The sequence below is a fragment of the Rhinatrema bivittatum genome, chromosome 6 (genome assembly GCF_901001135.1).
Source record: "Rhinatrema bivittatum chromosome 6, aRhiBiv1.1, whole genome shotgun sequence".
Classification (NCBI taxonomy): Eukaryota; Metazoa; Chordata; class Amphibia; order Gymnophiona; family Rhinatrematidae; genus Rhinatrema; species Rhinatrema bivittatum.
In genome coordinates this window covers 265,132,865-265,154,016 of record NC_042620.1, presented here as the reverse complement: position 1 = coordinate 265,154,016, position 21,152 = coordinate 265,132,865, and the positions used below count along the sequence as shown (strand labels likewise).

The 21,152-nt window shown below is 44.9% G+C and overlaps 1 protein-coding gene across 1 annotated transcript in view; it reads right to left on the bottom strand.

Annotated features, from left to right (window-relative positions):
- ATXN2L (ataxin 2 like) overlaps positions 1–21,152 on the bottom strand; it is a 235,148-nt gene that overhangs the window by 53,450 nt on the left and 160,546 nt on the right. The window contains exons 9-13 of the mRNA XM_029607113.1: positions 10,258–10,433; positions 9,953–10,057; positions 9,431–9,634; positions 1,963–2,052; positions 1,754–1,818 (exon numbers count right to left, since the gene is read on the bottom strand). Coding sequence (XP_029462973.1) covers positions 1,754–1,818; positions 1,963–2,052; positions 9,431–9,634; positions 9,953–10,057; positions 10,258–10,433 — 640 coding nt within the window. The remainder of the gene's footprint in view (positions 1–1,753; positions 1,819–1,962; positions 2,053–9,430; positions 9,635–9,952; positions 10,058–10,257; positions 10,434–21,152) is intronic.

Below are 21,152 nucleotides of genomic sequence, written 5' to 3'. Positions count from 1 at the left end.
TGGAGCGAACCAAATAGTCCTGTGACTGTGGGTTCCAACAAGACATTAGGGAGCGCTGAAGAGCACGCATATGCGCTCTTACCTACAGCACCACTTCCAGGGTTGCTGCCAGAGAACCTGAAGATAGGACCACACAGCGGGGCGTCTAGTACTCACCAAAAGACGCACCTGCGACATCAACTTCTGAATCCGAGCTTCTGGCAGGAAAACTTTGCCCTGCCTTATGTCGAACTGAACACCCAGGTACTCCAATGAATAAGAAGACTGAAGACTGCTCTTGGTTAGGTCCAAAGAAAGGCAATATGGCTTCCAAGACTACGATAGCTCGCTGGCTGAAGGAAGCTATCAACACGGCTTATTTACTGCGGGAGAACTCCTCGCTGGTAAATGTTCGGGCGCACTCTACTAGAGCTCATGCGGCTTCCTGGGCAGAATGTCAGCACATTTCCCCTCAAGAGATTTGTAGAGCGGCTACGTGGAAGTCTCTGCATACGTTTGTGAAACCTTATTGGCTGGATGTCCGGGCTCCGGTCCCAGGAGGATTTGGGGAAGGTGTGCTTTGAGCAGGCCTCTCCAGGTCCTACCCTAAGTAATTTAGCTCTGGTATATCCCAGGAGTCTGGACTGATCCAGGTATGTACAGGGAAAGGAAAATTGGTTCTTACCTGATAATTTTCGTTCTTGTAGTACCACGGATCAGTCCAGAGTCCCACCCTTTATCAGCATTAAGTCAAGGGAGAGTCCGCTCGGTTGATAATTGTCTAAGGTGGTTCTGAAAATTTGGATTATCGGGTTTGGGTCACAGTCAGCCTTAGTGATCCAGTTTCTTGCTTGGGTTTACGGTTCATGTATATAGTTAGTTTGGTTTGATCCATTCTGCTTTGACTTTGCGTAATACTGGCAGACTGTGGGTGGCACCTTGGTATATATGGCAGAGTCTGTCAAAACGTTCTCTGTCTCCATCTGCTTGAGGGGAGGCAAAACCCAGGAGTCTGGATTGATCCGGGTACGTACAGGGAAGAGAGCATTAGTCTTCTGCTTGACCAATAACTTCAACAGTCTCAGTTTGTGAAGCTGAATAGCCCTGGGTGACATCCTTGGGCAGATGCTACAACCAACAACATCATGCTCAAGCCTTAATGCCACCTGCAAATCTTGTGATGATCTGTATATAGAGTGGAGGAGTAGCCTAGTGGTTAGAGGAGCGGGCTATGACCCAGGGTTCAAATCCCACTGTTGCTCCTTGTGACCTCGGGCAAGCCACTTTACCCTCCATTGCCTCATCTATAAAATTAGAATGTAAGCCTTGTAGGGATACACTTTGAACTGTATCTTAGGCTGCAGCTAGGGCAACATTTGAAGCCAGTGGACTTGAAGAAAGCAAGGTTGTACAGTTGGAAAAATGGGGCCAAGTAGTCTCATCAAAACTCCATGCCTCCCAACCTTAGGAAGTGCTGAAAAACCTGCCCAAGATATTAACAAGATTGAAGTGAAAAATTGACTGAGGAGGCTCAGGCATTAACAAACATTTCTTGCAACAGAAGAGTTTCTGCCATAGAAGTGTTTGATTGTCACTACAGACAAAAAGGCTGAATTGGCTCTGAGTAGCAGTAGCTGTATGGGAATTCACTTATATACCATGAACAGCTTTTTTAGGAGATGCTCTGCATCGAATGACATCACCCGTATGTATGACTAATCATTCTACTTATCCTTGGAAAATACAATTTATTCCTTTTCATCTCCTTTCTTACCCTGAAGTCTGCTCCAAACTGTCGCAGCTCCTCCAGCTGGTTCCTCTTCTGGTCAATCTGTAGCCCTGCAATTAAGAAAAAAAAACCAAAAAATACTAATGCAACAAGGGAAGAGAGCCTAGGAAGAGAGATCCCCATCACCCATAGGTTAGGGTCATTTCCCCAGCAAAAAAGAATCCCAATCACATTCTAAGGTTCCAGAGGCGCACCTTTGCAAGGAGGCTTTGTAAGATCAGACAATGCTGTCACGTCTAATGCTCGACTTCCATCCTTTGTTCCATAAGTGAGGCCATCTTTTGCTGGAAAAGAATTGCATATTGTATAAACATCTATACATGTATACACATTAACATACATATGGCTCAAACAAGCATAAGCAATGACAGCTTAATGATTCTGTGGGCAGTACATATTACACCATATGGAAGATCTGTGTTCAACTACTGAACATCGGGTGGCCAGGCTTGGGAATATTATGAAGGCAGCATTTACAGCCTGAGAGAGGAAGTCTCAAGCAAACCAATGGCAACAACTAAGGACCAAGCCCAGGATACATTCTTACCAGATTCTAGTTGGAGCTGCAGTAGGTAGCCCCTAGTCAAAGAAATTGTTGCTACAATCATTGGGCTATGAAGGGGGTAGAGTGAGAGGGGAATGAAGCAGGTCAAAAAAAATGGGCAAAACCCTGGATAGTATCAAATCAAGGCTTATGGTACTATAGCTTCACAGTTCAAATTAAGCTGAAAGGCAAAGAGTAGCTGGCAAAATCCACTGGGGGGAGGAGGGGGAAAGATGACTGCTAATAGTTTAATTTATTAAATTAGTTATATTGCTTTTCAACAAATCAAAGCGGTTTACATTAAAAGGCAAAACAATATAACAATAATCAAATAAAACGAAGTAAAACATATAAATAAAAGACAAAATAAAAAAAACATACATATAAAATCAGTTTAAAAATATTGAAATTACAGAGATAAAGAATTAAATAAATTTAACTTCTCAATAGATTTTAAGAAAAAGCCTGTTTAAAAAACCATGCCTTAATCACTTTCCAGATCCTAAGATAATTCAGTTCCTTCTGAATCCCTAAATGTTCCATAAAAATGGGTTTTGAAAGTTAAAGGCTACTTGCTTGTACACTCCAGGGTCATCTTGGTAGGACCTGACAACTCTAAAAGATCCTGCTGAGAGGATCTTAAAGGACCAGGAGGGGGCAATAAAAAAATAAGATCTGATAGGTATTGAGGAATATCTCTATGTAAGGCTTTGAAAACCAGGCAAAGACTCTTAGTGCAGTTCTTGCAAACAGCTGTTACAGTCATGTTTTTTCAAACCAGAGTCAATTCTCACAGCTGTGTTTTGGATTATGTGTAATCTTCTCAGAGTTTGCCATAAGGCCAACTAAATCACCATTACAGTTATCCAATCTATTGAGTAAATTATTGGACTTAACAACTGGAGATCAGTTTTCTTCAGAAATGGTTTCAATCTTCTGATATAATGTAGATAATAAAATGTAGAATGTACCATTGCTGAGACCTGATCAACCATATTTAAACCACTATCAATCTTTACTTCAAGAATTTTAATCAGATTTCTGAAAGAAATTTCAATACCTGCCATTACAGATGAGGCTAAATGGGAATTGTTCATTCTCAAAATCCACTAAAGCCTCAGACTTGTGGATTCAATCTTCAACACACAAGCAATTCAGATCTAGCTCTCCCCTCCATCCCTCTACAAAATGAACCTCCGTACATTGCTCCTCCTACCCTCACTAAATTCAGACTGAATAAGTATCTCTCTCATGCCCCTTCCCACAAACAATACTAAGAGCCCTGTACTGCAGCTCCTGTTTACACAAGAAAATTATTCCTTACCTGCTAATTTTCGTTCCTGTAATACCATGGATCATTCCAGACGATGGGTTATGTTCCCTATCCAGCAGATGGAGTCAGAACAGATTTCTGAGGGGAGGTGCTACATTACCTCACCACCTATGTCATCATCCCCAGTATCTAGCCTAGCAAAGCCAAGCCCAAGAGGAAGAGAGGGATCAAGTAACTGTATTGAATCACACAATAAAATTTTAAATTTTAAATGTTAAATAACCAGAATGATAACCTCAACAGAAAAACTTGCTAACACATAAATATTGAACAAAAACAACTCTGAGTGCTAAAACGAGCAGAAAAATGAGACGAGCACAGTAGAGCAGAGATAGCCCACCCTAATTAAGACTTTCCATAGTAACGGGAGGGTGTCTGGAATGATCCATGGTATTACAGGAACGAAAATTAGCAGGTAAGGAATAATTTTCTTTTCCCTGTACATACCAGGATCATTCCAGACGATGGGATGTACCCAAGCTTCCCTCCTATGGGCGGGCCATGGATAGCCCTGCTCGAATGACTCGATCCCCAAAAGAGCAGTCCGGTGATGTGGAAACATCCAGACGATAATGTCTTGCGAAAGTATGGAGAGACTTCCACGTCGCCGCTCTGCAAATTTCCTGGACTGAAACAGAGCTAGACTCTGCCCAGGACGCCGCCTGAGCGCGAACAGAATGAGCCTTAACCCCCAAAGGAGGTTGCTTACCTGAACCAATATAAGCCGAAGCAATCGACCCCTTCAACCAGCGAGCGATAGATGTTTTGGATGCCATGTGACCCTTCCTTGGACCCGACCAGAGAACGAAGAGATGGTCGGAAAGACGGAACTCATTGGTAACTTCTAAGTAACGCAACAGGCATCGCTTTACATCCAAAAAACGCAAATCCCTGTTTTCGTTTGATTTGAAGGAAGGCAATTCAACTGACTGATTAAGGTGGAAGGCCGATACCACTTTAGGAAGAAAAGATGGAACCGTGCGGAGAGAAACTCCGTCATCAGAAAAACGGAGATACGGTTCTCGACAGGATAGCGCCTGTAATTCTGAAATGCGTCGCGCTGAACAGATTGCCACCAAAAAAATAGTTTTAAAAGTCAGATCCTTAAGAGATGAAAATCTTAAGGGTTCAAAAGGTGAACCGCTAAGTGCTCTTAGAACTAAGTTCAGATTCCAGGAAGGACAAGGAGGACGTAACGGAGGTTTCAAGTGACGCACCCCTCTAAGGAAACGACCCACATCCGGATGAGAGGAGAGACGCGACCCCTCACCACTATATAAGAGGGCGCCCAGAGCCGCGACCTGTACGCGAAGAGAGTTGTAAGAGAGACCGAGGTCTAGTCCTTCCTGAAGGAAAGAGAGAATATGCGATACTGATGCATTGGTAGGCGTAATGTCATGAAACCCACACCAATTTTCGAATACCTTCCAAACTCTTACATAAGTAACTGAAGTAGATCTCTTACGAGCAAACAATAGAGTTGAAATAACCTCTTCCTGGTAGCCTCTATGTCTCAATTTGCGCCTCTCAAAAGCCAGGCCGCTAGACAGAAGCGATCGGCCTGCTCCAAAAATATGGGCCCCTGCCGGAGTAATCGTGGAATGTGACTGAGACGTAGAGGGCCTTCCGTGGTCAGGAGAAGAAGATCCGCAAACCACGGTCGACGAGGCCACTCTGGCGCCACGAGGACCACTGGACCGTGGTGATTCTCGATTCTTCGAACCACTTTTCCTACTAGAGGCCACGGTGGAAAAACATAGAGAAGGATGTTCCGCGGCCAAGGCAGAACTAGAGCATCGATTCCTTCCGCGCCGTGTTCTCTTCTTCGGCTGAAGAAACGCGGAGTCTTTGCATTGCTTGCTGTGGCCATGAGATCCAGGTGGGGAGGACCCCATCGGGAGATTATCAAATCCATCGCCTCCCCCGAGAGTTCCCATTCTCCGGGATCCACGCGTCGATGACTTAGGAAGTCCGCCTGTATATTGTCTACTCCCGCAATGTGGGAGGCTGCGAGACGCGACAGATGCCTTTCCGCCCAGCGCATTAATTTGTCCGCTTCTAAGGATACTTGAAGACTTCGTGTGCCCCCCTGTCTGTTGATGTAGGACACTGTGGTCGCATTGTCGGAAAGAACCCTGACCGCTCTGTGACGTAACCGAGAAAGGAACCCCTTTAACGCCAGACGTACCGCTCTGGTCTCCAATCGGTTGATGGGCCAGCAGGCTTGTTCCACCGTCCATCGGCCTTGTAGAGAGCTCTCCTGACAGACCGCTCCCCATCCTGATAGACTGGCATCCGTGGTGACCACTATCCACTCCGGTATGTCCAGAGAAACTCCCTGAGCCAAGTTTCGGTATTCTAGCCACCAGTGAAGACTGTTGACAGTAGCCATCGGAATTGGGAGGACCATCTGGTAATCTCGTGAAGCCGGCTTCCATCTGGAGAGGAGAGACCTCTGAAGAGGACGAAGATGGGCAAAGGCCCAAGGGACAAGATCGATAGTGGAGGCCATCGTGCCCAGGAGCTGAAGGTAATCCCATGCTGTGGGTTCTTGAAGATCCAAGAATCGAAGAACCTGATCGCGGAGGGACTGAGCCCTTTCTTTCTTGAGAAATACCATACCCTGCTTCGTGTCGAAATGTGCCCCCAGAAATTCCAGAGACTGGGAAGGAATTAGGTGACTCTTGGCATAGCTGACAATCCACCCGAGAGACCGGAACATGCGGAGCACTATTCTGACCATCCGGCAACCCTGGTCCAATGACTTCGCTCTTATGAGCCAATCGTCTAGGTAGGGGTGTACCAAAACACCCTGCCGGCGCGAGGCAGCTGCTACTACTACCATGATCTTCGTGAAGACCCGTGGAGCCGTCGCGAGACCGAAAGGTAAGGCTTGGAACTGAAAATGTTGACCTAAGATCTTGAATCTTAGGTAGCGGTGATGATCTTTGAGAATAGGAATATGCAAGTATGCCTCGGTGAGATCCAAGGAAGCTAGAAATTCTCCTCGATGTACCGCCGCTAGAACTGAACGAAGAGTCTCCATGCGAAAACGGGGAACTCGAAGAGACCTGTTCACCATCTTGAGATCTAGGATGGGACGAAAGGTACCCTCCTTCTTTGGGACAACAAAATAGATGGAATAATGACCTCGACCCCAATCGTAGAGAGGAACAGGTGATATCGCTCCCAGTGCGGAAAGTCGGTCGAGAGTGGAAGCGACAGCATCTTTCTTGTAACTGGATCCGCAAGGAGAGAAAAGGAACCTGTCTCTGGGAGAATGGAAAAAATCCAATGCGTAGCCGTTCTTTATAATATCTAGGACCCACTGGTCCGATGTAATTTGGACCCACTCGCTGTAAAAGAGAGAGATCCGGCCCCCCAGCCGGGGAACCGGGTCGTGGGTCCGACTGGCATCATTGGTTTGTCTTGAAGGCGGAGGAATTAGAGGAACCCCGTCCCTGACCCTCCTTGCCGGGACGGCGACCTCGAAAGGGCCGGTTCCAGGAGCCTGAACGAGAGGATGGGTTCCGAGGAGTTTGTTGACGAGTGTTTCGTGTCCTCCGCTGATTCCTGTATCGAGATCTGGTAGAAGAGTAGGCAAACCTTGAGGATCGTGGACGATCTTCCGGAAGCTTATGCACTGAGTTCTCATTCAAAGATTTAATAATCTGATCTAAATCTTCCCCAAAAAGAAACTTACCCTTGAAGGGAAGGGATCCCAGGCGCGTTTTAGAGGATGCGTCCGCAGACCAGTTACGCAGCCAGAGTAGGCGTCGAGCTGAGACTGCTGCCACCATGGAACGAGCGAGGACTCTGAGTAGGTCATAAAAAGCATCCGCCCCATATGCCATTACGGCCTCCAGCCGATCCGCCTGTAGGGCCTCAGCCTCTGGTAACTCCTGTGAGGTAAGCAACTGCTGTACCCAGCGCAGACCTGCTCTCTGAGCAAGAGCACTGCAAATGGACGCTCGCATACCTAGTGCGGAAACTTCAAAAATCCTTTTCAGAAAGACTTCCAATTTTCTATCCTGAGTGTCTTTCAGAGCCGTACCACCCGTGACCGGTATAGTAGTATGTTTGGTCACTGCTGATACTGCCGAGTCCACGGCAGGAACTTTGAGGATGTCCAGAAAATCCTGTGGGAGTGGATAGAGCTTCTCCATAGCTCTACTAACTCTGAGGGTGGCCTCAGGAGTATCCCACTCACGGGAAATAAGTTGGAGAAAAGAAGGATGGGTTGGAAAAGCCTTGGCCAAAGGTCTTAGACCAGCAAGGAGAGGGTCACCCTTCCTAACATTTGGTTGTGGTCCAACAGGCTCTGGTGGAGGGTCGATATCCATTTCCGTCAGAATATGAGGAATCAGGTCCTCTAATTCTTCCGATTGAAAAATGCGTAAGATCCTTGGATCATCTCCCTCAAGATGAGAAAGGAGAGTAAGGTCATCGACTGACGGATCTACTAAAGGATCACCCCCTGGACACCCAACCGGGGCTGGAGGATCCTTGGAAGGTTGAGGTGGTCCCGCAGAGGGAGAAGAAGTACCTTGAGAGAGGGACTCCCCTAACCGAGCCAACTTCGGAGGAGAGGGACCAGGAATGTCAGAAGAAGCATCTCTAAAATGAAGAAAAGCTTTGTGCATTAAAACAACAAACTCTGGAGAAAAAGCCGAGAAACCTCCGGAAGGGGCCCCCGGGGCCTCACCCTCCCGGTGTCCAGAGTCTGCTAAGTTCCGCTGAGTCCTAGAAGGAGGTGGTGGAATAATCGGGGAATCCTCCTCTGATAACCCCGCTTCGGAGTCTGACATTAAAATGGCCGCCGTTTCTGCACTGATCGGGAACGGGGCCTGTCGTTTTCTTGAGTCGCGGTCAGAAGTTCTCTCGGTGTCCCCCTCTGAAGGAAATGACTCCCCATCGGGGAGGCAGTCCGCACAACGCCCCTCCCTGGTAATTTTAACTCCCTGCCGGCCGCAGGCTGCACAAGCCGCCGGACGCGGCATTGAAAAAACGCTGAGGGGAGAGGAGGGAGGGGCGAACAAGCGCGGCAAGATTTGCCTCGCGCTGAAAAGAAAAAAACTGCCAGAAGTGAAGAAAACTCCCCCCTGTCGACCCAAAGGACTGCCGAGGAATCTCCTTCCCGGCAGCCGGCGGCCCCGGGGAATGAACTTCGCGGGACCGCGGGTCAACTAGAGAGCGTTGTGGAGGGAGGAGGGGGAATTGTGGGGAGAGACTGGACCACCAGCGTGCACCCTCAATCGAAATTTCGGATAAAATATACGCTGAGGTAACCTAAAATTAAATAAACATGAGAACACTTACCCCAGCCAAACATAAAAACGAGAGAAAAGTAAGAAAGAAAGAGAAAAAGGCTTATAAGTAAGCCCCGGTGAGGAAACAAACTGTCACTCCAACCGTAATTTTTTTTTTTTTTTTATATTTTCCAATTAAAGAAATTAGTAAAACAATAAATATAAACTTTTTACTTGATCCCTTACAAGGAATGAGAGAAAAAAAAAGAAATAATAACTAAGACAAAGCTGTGGGGAACTCAGGTTCCCCCACCCGCATCTGCTGGAGTCAGAAAGATACTGGGGATGATGACATAGGTGGTGAGGTAATGTAGCACCTCCCCTCAGAAATCTGTTCTGACTCCATCTGCTGGATAGGGAACATAACCCATCGTCTGGAATGATCCTGGTATGTACAGGGAATGAACAAATATTTCTATGCTGCCCTCCCACCCACAGTAAAGACAGAATAAAAAGCCCCATGCTACCATTGGTACCTTCAGTAGGAACAAACACAGCAGAAGCTGTTGTTTTGGGAGATGGTGGATTCATAGAAGCACTGGACTCTGTAGCAATTCTAGATTCAGAAGGAGATGTAGGAGCAGAAGGCACAGCTGATCCTACAGGGGAATCTTGGGAAGAGCCTGAAGGAGCAGTGGAACCAGACTTTGGAGAGCGTGGTGGGTACATTCGACCAACTGCTGCAAGAAAACATTTCCATATACAAACATTACTCAAGGGCTTCCCATAAACACATCAACTCATCTACTTCTGGGGTCACCAAACAATCCCCTTCCTATCACCAATCCACTACGCCTTTAAGCAGTTCTCATAACCCAGTATACTAATGGAGGCTCTAAACATTCCCACCACCTCTCCTGAGCTCACATTATGCCCTTGAGTTTCAAATTAAGTGGTAACCCATCCTCAATCTGGAAGTCCTAGGGGCAAGGAAAACAGCCTACAATTCCTTTTCAACAACCTTCTTAGATACTACCTAGACCAAATCTGAATCTTACTTGTGGGGGGCAGTGTAGAGACTTCCACAGAGCGACCTGATGGAGAAGTCATTGTTTTAGAGCCACGGATGGGACGCTGAGCCTTGGGGGACATCCGGGAGGGTCCTTCAAGAAAGAAATCCAAGTTACAACCAAATACTTCAATGCCATGTCTTCCAAGATGAACTACAACTCTACGTCCTCCTCAAAACGAGAAACTGAACATTTCAGGCACATCCCTCTCACTTTTGCAGGAAGAAATATAACAAACACTCTTGTGGTTGTCCTCTCTTCCAAAAAGATCCCTGCACTTTTCACTGGCTCACCTCCATTGATCCCCCTTTGCTCTGAAGCAGGGCTGCAGTTACTCTCCGAGTGGTGTAGGCTACCACGTGGAGGTAAGGACCCAATGGCAGGGCGTCCTCCGCGTGATGAGCTGGTCCTCATGCCACCTCGAGATCCATCTCTAACACGCTGGGGCAGTGGAATGTACTTTCCATCCCTGTGAGCACAACACAAATAAAGGGGAATTTAGTCTCAAATCCTGCTCCACTAGTTCTCCCATCTGTCAAGGAATTAGGGTCTTTCTTCTGCTACAGGATCAAGACCACACCAGCCGCCAGTATGAGCTTTCTGCACCACCTTTCTCACTCCCTCTCCCCCTCAGCTGAAAAATATTCCGATATTCAAAACTCAAAATATACACAGGGATGGAAAAATGTTATGATAAAAACAAACAAACAAAAAAAAAACACAGTTGGTGCCTCAGTTATCAACTATTTTGCTTTTTGCCTTTGTTCTTCTTCCAGCCTTGGTGGCAGCTTGGCAGCAGATGAAAATCTGGTAATCAAATTTGAAATGAAGCTATGATATAAAGCATTACAATAAATAAGATGGCTAAGAACCAATGTTTTCAAGTCACAAATGTCAAAGGGTCTTAGATTAATTCTGCAATATCTTTTTTGAGCTGTGGTGACCAGAAATGCACTCAATATTTAAGATTATATTACCCTGGAAGTTCTGGACTTCAACTTTCTATCTAAAAGCCTAAATTTGGCTTCTAGAACCTCCCCCCCCCCCCCCTACACTTTCCTGTGTCATTGGTATCCACACTTACCAAGACAGCCAGTTCCTCCCTAGTACTATCTAAAATCCTGTGACATCTGCCACCATTGCACCAGGCAAGCAAGTTACCAAGTGATCCTCATATCCACCAGCCACCTAGCTATCTACATTCCTAATAATCGAATCATAAACTACAATGGCTGTCCTAACCCTTCCCTCCTTGGCACATGCCCCTGGAGACATATCCTAAGTGAAGAGGATACTACATCACCTTGAGGGCAAGTCCTAGCTACAGGATTGCTTCCTGCATCACCAAGGTGATGCTCGCCTTCCAGATGACCTTTCTCCTCCAGTCCTCTGGGGTTCAAATCAAAATACAGACTATATTTTAGTATTACTCGACATCTCCTGCATTCGATACTGTCAATGGATTAAAATCCATTGACATTTCTATTACTGTATTAACATCGTTCACATCTTATTTAACCGACTGTACACAACAAATTAAAATTAGCTCTGCAAGCTCCAACTGGTTCAATATCATCACTGATGTCCCCTAGTGTTCCACCTCTCTGCTATCATATTTAGCCTATATTTAAGCTCCACTTTGTAAAATTCTTGCTTGTTTGTGCATCAATTACAATATATATGCACATGATATACAATTCTTTGTCCCTTCTTCTAAATCACAGTCCAATACTTTTGATTTGGTATTCCCATTTCTAAATTCTGTGAAACGATGATTGATGCACCATAGATTCCAACTGGAGACTACCAAAACAGAAATCATCTTACTTTCTGGTATTCAGTCACTATCCAATCCAATTTCTACCACTTTTGTCTTCTCTGACTACCAACTACCCATTGGAAGATCAGCCAAAAATCTTGGTGTGATCCTCGACTCTAATCTCTCTATGAAAAGTCACATCTCATCAGTAGTCAAATCCTCATTTTACAATCTTCATTTGTTAAAACATCTTAAACTATTACTTGAGCCTCGGGATGTTAGGTCAAGTACTGCAATCCTTTGTACTAAACTCCCTTGGTTACTGCAATTCCTTATATCTTGGTCTCATTGTGCTTCAATTTGTGCAGAATTCGGCCACCAGGATCCATTCAATGCTTTACTTGTTACCAGTCGCTTGGCATTCTTAATACAAGGTTTCTATCCTTGTTTATAACCTTATCCACAATGATTCGTCTGCTTGACTAGAATCCACTCTCTGATTGTACAAGTCCTCCAGGCACTTACGATCTGCGACCAAAAACCAATTAGGAGGGCCATATTCAGTAGGATGTTTAGCGGACAAGTTATTTTGTTAGATCTGCAGTCACCCTAAATTCCTTCCGAAAGTAGTATCTGTTTTCCACATTAACAAAGCTATTGTGCTGCCAGCGTAGCTTGTTAACATTCTAAAGGTAGTACTACATACACCGCAAAGATGATTTCTGGAATTTAAATAAATTAGGGTATATAAGAGGGCCTTGTATAAGGTGAAGTTGAAAATAGGATTGGCTGATTTGCAGAAACATTCACTAAAAATCTGTAGTTTACCTAGCAGAGCAGAACATTTTCTACAGCTTACTAGTAAATACTGAAAGTATTTGAATATGTGCAGGACGTCCTGCAACATTGAAACCCCACGACTGCTTTCAGTTTTGGATTTTTCATTGATCCAGTTGGATAATGTTCCTGTAGATTGCTTTAGTACAGTTTTAGTTGATTGGTTAAAAACATATTTTCTTTGCCTTTAGCTCTGCAATCAGGTTTTAAAAAATTAATTTGTATTTATTGTGAAATCACCACTTGAAATTATCCACCACTCTTTTTCCCAGCAGGATTAGAAAAAGAAGGTCTTCTGGACATTTGTTTTTCAGACCTCTCTCAACAGAATATCTCTGAGGAGAACTTCTATTTTCTTTTTAAATTTCACAGCACTCATTTTTGCAGAGAGGCAGGTCAGTGGCTTCATATTTTCTGAAGTTCACGCAAAAAATGTCATAAGAACATAAGAAATAACATACTGGGTCAGACCAAACATTCATCAAGTCAAACGAGCCCAGCATCCTGTTTTTGACAGTGGCCAATCCAGGTCACAAGTACCAGGCAGCATCCCAAAGAATAAATCCAGTCCTCCTTGCTCATATCCAGGGATAAGCAGGAACTTTCCTGAGCTACTTGGCTAATAATAGATATTGTCTTTTTTTCCCAGGGACTTGGTCACACCCTTTTTGAATCCAGCTATGCTAACTGCGTAAGAGAATAAGTAACAGATTCCTGTTCACCTCACTCAGGATTTTGTAGACCTCTATTGTATCTCCTCTCAGCTGTCTTCTCCAGGCTGAAGACCCCTGACCTGTTCAGCCTCACTTCGTGGGGAGACATTCCATTCCTTTTATCATTTTGGTTACCCTTCTGGTTTCACGATTTCTTTTTGAGATGGGGAAAACAGAATTGCACACAATACTAAAGATGCAGTTCTTCTGCAAGTAATTCCTCTAATACCCCTAGTATCAAAATCCTTAGTAAAAATGTGAATGAAGGGGAAATATAATAATTATAGCACTTTTTTGAGCAGAATACATTTTGGTTTCCAACTCTGTAGGAACTGTCCCTCAGAGACGAGGTTAGGATCTTCCCCAGCCTTAATTATGCAAAAGCAGGGGTTGTTGCCGCCGATCAACTTTCAGTCAAAACTGCTCATGGCCTGGATGAAGAGAGGGAAGTTATAAGTTTCTTTTTTTTTTTTTTTTTATGAAGATGTCTAGGATGTAATCCACTAAGAAGTTTTATGATTTAATATTATTGTGGTTTACTATATGATATGAAGACAAACCTAGGTACCTTATTCTGTTCCACACAAAAACTGCTTCAATACTTTTTTTTTCCAATAATTTTATTGCATCAAAAATCCACATGCATTGTAACCAAAATATTCTTATTGGCAAAATGCCAACGTGATACATCTTTTCAAATTAAACCAGGCAGAATAGTTAACACCTTACAACCACTGATAGAGATAACATTTAACCCCCCCAACCAATATTTCTATTAATCTGAAAATCTAACCTCTAGTGTCGCCCGAATAGATGCCAGGTATCCATTACAGCGAAGGTGGTGCATACATATCTACAAATATATAACATTTAAACAATATACATATCACTTCTGACTAATATTTGGTAGCATCTGGTCCTGCCATCCATATTTCAAATTTATGCCAAATCAGTTCAAACTTGTAACTCTTCTGGGGTTTGTTAACTTATTCTGGGGTTTGTTAACTTATTCATCTTATATACTTGGCATAATCTCTGAACACTACATGATACAGAAGGGGCTTCCAAATGCCTCCAGCAAGATGCTACCGAACATCTCACAGACAGACAATTTTGATTTAACACCTTCTGAGTATGTTCATCATGCTCCTTGTCAGGAATTCCCAGCAACACACACTTAGGATGAAGAACTACTGCATCTCCCACAATTTTGGTGCAGACTTGGGCAACATTTTGCCAAATTACAACTATATTTGAGCATTCCCACCAAATATGAAAAAAAAAATGTACCCCTCATCAAACATCCCCTCCAACAGTCATCCTTTATGGACTGATAAGTTCTATGAAGCTTCTCTGGGGTAAGATATCACCTACATAAAACTTTATGGCTATTTTCCATCAGTAGTGTGGGCACTGATGGTTTACTCACATTCAAAAATGAAAACGCCTACTCTTCTTCAGCAAGAGCTTTACCAAAATCATTGTCTCACGCCTTAATATGTAACGGCATTACATTATTTTGATTCAGAGTACAATATACTTCGAAATCACTCCTTTAATCTTTCCTGCTGATGGCAAATATGCTCCAAGAAGATTTTCCCCAGTCCCATATCTCCACCTGCTTTCGAAGAACTCAAGAAATGACTAATTTTCATCCGAGCCAAATATTCTGTGCGAGTTAAATTGTCTCTCTCCTGCGTCAATAACATTATTCCTCTGTCTTTCCACTCTTTAAAGGATCCCTTGCGTAGACACGGAGTAAATGCGTTATGAAAAATACTTGTAGTAAAGAAGTATTCCTTCTACCACTAAAAGCAACCCTCCATCTACCCCATACACTTAGAGTATTTGATATACTTGGATCCATCTCCATACTAGACCACCATATATGTTTTGGTTGCCACATCACCACACTCAATGGCATTTCTCCCATTCACTGTTGCTCAATTGCAACCATTGCTTCTTATCCTGAGTTCTATGCTACTCTACAACCGCTTTCAATTGAGATGCTATGCAGTATCATGTAAGATTGGGAACACTAAGACCGCCTTTTAGTTTTGACTTGTACATAACACTCTTTTTCACCCTTGGTGGTCTTCGTCTCTATATATAATCAATCTTTTCTGTCACAATTTAAGCATATGGTTTGGTATGTCAATTGGAAATGTTTGGAACAAGTAGCTTAATTTAGGTAGAATATTCATTTTAATACCCACTATTCGGCCTAGCCAGGAAATCATTGTGTTTTCCCGTTTATTCAAATCCTTCAAAATTGTGTTCAAAGTGATATAATTCATAACTCTGGTTCAAAACTGTGGCTCATTCAGCCATTCCCAGAATCCTCAGAGGGCTGATTCACACTGACACTGCTGAAATATAGTGAATTTTCTGACCATCTCAAGAGTCAAAGAATGTAGAAGAGTTGGGAAACTTGTGGCTCTGCAAAGCCTATAATTAAAGGCCAGGTGGGCATCAATGACAATATTTGCACCACAATACAGGGAAGCTTGGTTCGCATGAAGCCAGGATGCAAGCTTTTGTCTTGCAGATGCCTATCTCAACGACAGGAGTCAGGTGAAAAGATTCTTCTTTAAGGATACAAAGTCCTGGCGCCAGTAAACGGAATTTAGGCCGAGTTTCTATTCAGGCCACAGACTTGATATCTGTTTACACAACACAGCGGATCAAGAGAAGATCAGCAGAAACAAAGGCCATCAAAGCCATGTTGATAAAGGAACTTTTATGGTGGGAGGATGGACAGGTTTAGCTGGTGAAGAATTCTCAGTTGGGGGGAGTGATCCTCACAAGCATTTACTATACATGATAGATTGTCATGACAACAGCATAATGTATCTTTGTAAATGAGTCTTTGGGCAGTCACGCCATTCTGGAAGTTTCGGCAATACTGTATGTTTTAACTATAAAAGAAGGTTCTTTTCCTGTATTAGATGAGATGCTGTTTATTTAGAAAGGGCACTCCCCATACAGCATCTCCCAGGAACACTTTTTTAAAAAAGCCAAATAAAACTGACTTTATACCATATACTGATTCTAAGTGTTCTTGTGTGCCTGGCCCTGAGTACAGAAATTATGTACAAAAGGTACATAATTAAAGGAAACTAGATCTTCCAGCTTCTTCCCTATGTAGATTCCTAAGTATTTAATTTTATGAACAGCTTATTTAAAATGGAATTTAGGTTTTAAAGTCAGTTTTATTTCTAGGTTTTCGGTAATATTAGAATCTCCGACTTGTCCCAATTTATCTTAAACCAGAGACCTTGCTAAATTCCCCCATTTCTTTCACCACTTCTTTCAGCGAGGTTCTAGGTTCTGTCATTATGAATAGTATATCATCTGCAAAAATTGATAACTTATAATTTACTCCCCTCAACGAAAACCCTCTAATCCTCCTGTTTCTCTTATCCTAGAAGCAAAAGGTTCTAAATATATTGCAAACAGAAGGGGTGAAAGTGGATATCCCTGCCTAGTTCCTTGACCTATAGGGAATTTATTGGATTACCCCCCCCAATAACTTTAAAGCAAGCAGATGACAAAGCAATGGCGGAAGTCACTGCAGGGGTATATCAGGAATTGATGCTAGTTATTTTTGATCCAGAAGACCTCCCTCTTTCCTCTCTCCCTCCCAACCACTGTTTCACCCTTCCCAGTAAAAGGCATCTACTGGAGGCACACGAGGAGAAGCACTTGCAAAAAAATCCACCCCCCCCCACCACCACCTTTTGGTGCTACACAAGCTCAGAAGACCCGCTCGGAAACTCCCTTTCTGTGCCACGATGGGTATGGGGACGTCATCGGTACGGCTGCCGGGTACAGCGGGTATGGGGCCTCTAAGGCTCAACTTCCTTTAAAACTGGTTTCCCGGGCATCCCACTCCAGGTCATCAACTCCTGGATGGCTTCCAGCATTAGGAAATAGTAAGAGGATTTCTGTAGAGACACCAAGATGGGGGTTCCTTTTTGGTTCAGACAGAGTCTACACTGGACACTCCCAGAGTCTTCAGGGTCTGGGAGACCAAGGCCGGCAATTCATATCTATGGAAGAACCTTAACATGGTCCAGTAAGGTTCCAAGCCTGGCGGGATTTCCCCGTCCTTCAATGAGTCTGTATCCCCATCATTGTCCGTGGTGTCTGGGTCCTTGTCAGGGATGCCCTTTGTGAGATGAGGTATGTCCTGGGGGAACGAGGTAGGGCTGGGGGAACGAGGCCCTCCCAGCTGGGGGAACGAGGCCCTCCCAGCTGTGGCTCAGACCAGACAGAGGTAGCAGCCGACTGCGTCAGAACAAATGCTTTAAGGCCATGAAAGAATTCCAACCAAGAAAAGGTCGCTGGATCCATACCTAGCCCAGGGAGAAGTGGGGTAGGGACCGCTGAACTGCCTTCCCCTGGGGATTGCACAGGCCCAGGATTGCTTAGGTCCTGGGCGCTACCTAAGGTCATGGCCGACCCATCCTCCAACAAGGAGGGGCCAGACCTGGAGAAGCTCTGCGTTTCCAGCCCCCCCCCCCCCCCCCCCCGGCCTCCTCACAGTGCTGACACAAGACTGATTCAAGGTCAGGCTGTGCGGCCCTAATATGGCAGGTGACAGAAAGGGATTGGTGCTTGTGCTTCTTAGCTACCAGAGCCATAGTTCCTGTGACTTGTGCGTTCAGCCGGATAGTGCCTGAGTTCAAGTGTGCACAGTTCTGTCCTGATCTGTGTAAGTAAGGTGTCAGATTGTGCACAGGTGCCTGCGTGCGGTAATGCACTCAGATATGTGCTTAGTTGAGTGCCCGGAGAGCTCGGTTATGCGCCTGGTTAAGTGCCCGGTTGAGCATGCTCAGCTATGTGGGCAGGGACGTGTTAGGAACACGCGCACCTCTGGGCGGGTTGGGCGCAAGGACCGCGTGCCCATCCGGACGCGTTAAGCACACAGGCGTGATAGGGGCTCCAGAATGCACTTACCTCCGCGTGCGATGGCCACTAAGCGCGCACCTATGCGCATAGTAGGCGCAGAACAGGGCCGGCCTGTACCACATGTACCAACGGACGGTGGGGAAGATTGGCGCTGCACAAGACCGTGCACAAGATGGTGCTACCACGTGGAGTGCCCACCGGACCTGAAGCAGGGCCTAGCCCATCCGGGACCACTCAACCCGCTCAGAAATTCCCTTCCTGTGCCACTGTGGGTATGGGGAAGTCATCGGTACAGCTCGCCAAGCAAGGAAACCGGAGGAAAGATTTACCAAAGCCCTTCCTCGTCTCTGGATCGGAGGAGTTCTTCCTTGCTTACCTGAGTTCAGTGCTTACCGGCTGAGAGCAGAGACTGTCTCCGGCTGCGGAGGGAGAGGGCATAGGCCGTCACCACCACGCTCTGCTTCCTGCACCCACTGCCTTTCCGCTGCTTCAACAGCAAGTCCACACCAGGAACTGGCTACCGGACCAAGGCTCACCTCTGAGGGATCTTGGAAATCCCCTCAGGAATTCTCAACTGGGGGAGGGACCATTAGTTATCACCGCAGGAGAGCGGGGCTTGATATTTATCCAATTTAGAGGTACATTTTTCCTAATCTAAGGAGTATTGTGTTTCCAATAGGGAAAGACAGTCCACATCTATTTATTTATTTAAGTTCTTTTAATATACCGATGCTCAAGACAAGTCTTATCGAACCAGTTTACAATGAACAAGGGGGGAACCAATTAACAGAGCAGGCGTAGAAAAAGTTACAACAAACAGGAATGAATAACTTGGTCATTAGAAAAGAGGGATAGATTAAACAGTAAAAATAATGACTAGAGAACTGTTGATTAGATAATAAAGTTTGTACATACATTTCAGTGGTTCAGATATCAAAAGTTGATTGAGTGATCAGTTACTGGCATAATAAAATAATTGTAAAAATAGATTTCTTGGCCGAACAGTTCCATATTTAGGGGGACTGAGGGTGAGACTGGGAGGTCAGGTGGGCGGGAAGGGGTGGGGGGCAAGGAAGGGAAGCACTAAGGAGAGGGGAAACAGACGGTGCTGGAGGAAGACAGTATCTTCAGCGGTATGCTTGAGTGAATAGCCAGGTTTTCAGTTTTTTTCTGAAGGAGAACTGGCATTTTTCCTGGCGTAGATCAGGGGGGAGTGAGTTCCAGTGATGTGGTCCAGCCTTGGAAAGAGCTCGTTTTTTAATAGAGTTGTGTATAAAGGATTTGCTAGGGGGGACCTGGAGGGAGTCTCTGTAAGCGGATCAGATTTGTCTTGATGAAGTGTGGAAATCGAGAGGAATGGTAAGTTGTAGAGATGATTGCTGATATATGGTTTTGTGAATAATGGTCAGTGTCTTGAAGAGTATTCTATAGTGGATGGGTAGTCAGTGTAGAGATTTTAAAATCGGAGTGATGTAGTCTCTGCGACGGGTATTTGTGAGGATCCTGGCTGCTGCGTTTTGCAGCATCTGTAGAGGTTTAGTGGAGGAGGCAGGGAGACCGAGTAGTAGCGCGTTGCAGTAATCGATCTTTGAGAACAATATGGCTTGAAGGACCGACGGAGACGGAGAGATAATGGATGGCTGAAGTCACTGCAGGGGTATATCTAAGGTGACGTCAGCTTTGAAACATGACTGTCTCCATCTGCTAGCAGGGGAGCACATAACCCATTGGTCCTGAGTCCATCTGGCTACACGCTAGGAAAATGTCTCAGAGTGGTCAAGGTGAGCAGGGAAACAGTATTGCAATGTCTGCGCCTCAACATGATTGTTCGGGTGCGACATGCCTGGGATTTGGAATGATATAGCAGATTCCCCCTCTGGAGATCAATGGGATTTATTTTGAAAGCAAGTCCCAGACGCAGACAAGGTTGGAACTCCTGTCCTGGCGCGCACACCTATGGATTGGAACTCAACTATTTGGGACCTAATAACGGAATCATTAGCTCCCGTTTCTTGGTCCACCTATTTTAAAGGATTTTACTGGGTTAAAAGTTTTTTGGGCAGTTTGGGCTGAGTGAATAACCCAGTCCCAACCAGGCTTCTCATCAAGTATGTGGCGAGCGTGAAGGACGAGGTGTTATCTCGTGAAGCAGTGGCTTGTTTGGCAGGTTTCGCTTTCTTTATGAAGGTTCATGGTTGGGGTTACCCAGCGAGCTCTTCTGTGGTCAAAAAGATGCTGAAAGGATGGGCAACAAAGGCAGGGCCCATGAAGGACCTAAGGAGGCCTATCATTCATGACCTATTAGTTCATATGTGGCATGTACTACAATTGATTTGTGACTCTCAGTTCAAGGCAAACCTTTTTCAGCTGGTAATTTTGTTGGTCTTTTTCAGTGCACTCCGAGAGTTCTAGCTGGTGGCTGCATCCAAATCTGATAGGGGTTACAACAGCATTTGCAGGCAAAACGTACAGATAAAGGACAAGGCAGTGTCTGTCATCATTCACTGGTTTAAGACTGATCAAGGGGGTAGGTGGTCCACCCTACACCTAATGCAGGTGGAATCCTAGGTAACTTGCCCAGTAAAGATTATGAATGTATTTTTAGGGGAAAGCTGGTGTGTGGCCACCACTTGCTGATCCATGCTGATGGTGTTCTGCTTACGAGATACTAATTTACAGCAGTAATTAAGGAGGATTAGATCAGATAATGGAGAAATTACTTACCTGTTAATTTTGTTTTCCTTAGTGTAGCGAGATAGACTCAGACCAGTGGGTTATGTGCTCCTCTGCTAGAAGATGGGAGACTGAGTCAGATTTCAAGCCGATGTCATCCTGGGTACATGTACCCCTGCACTGACCTCACTTCCTCAGTATCCTCCTCGAAAAGCCATTGTGGATATATATATGGTATAACTTAGTTATACTTATTAAACTTGGTTAACTGATTCAAAAAAACTGGCGACCG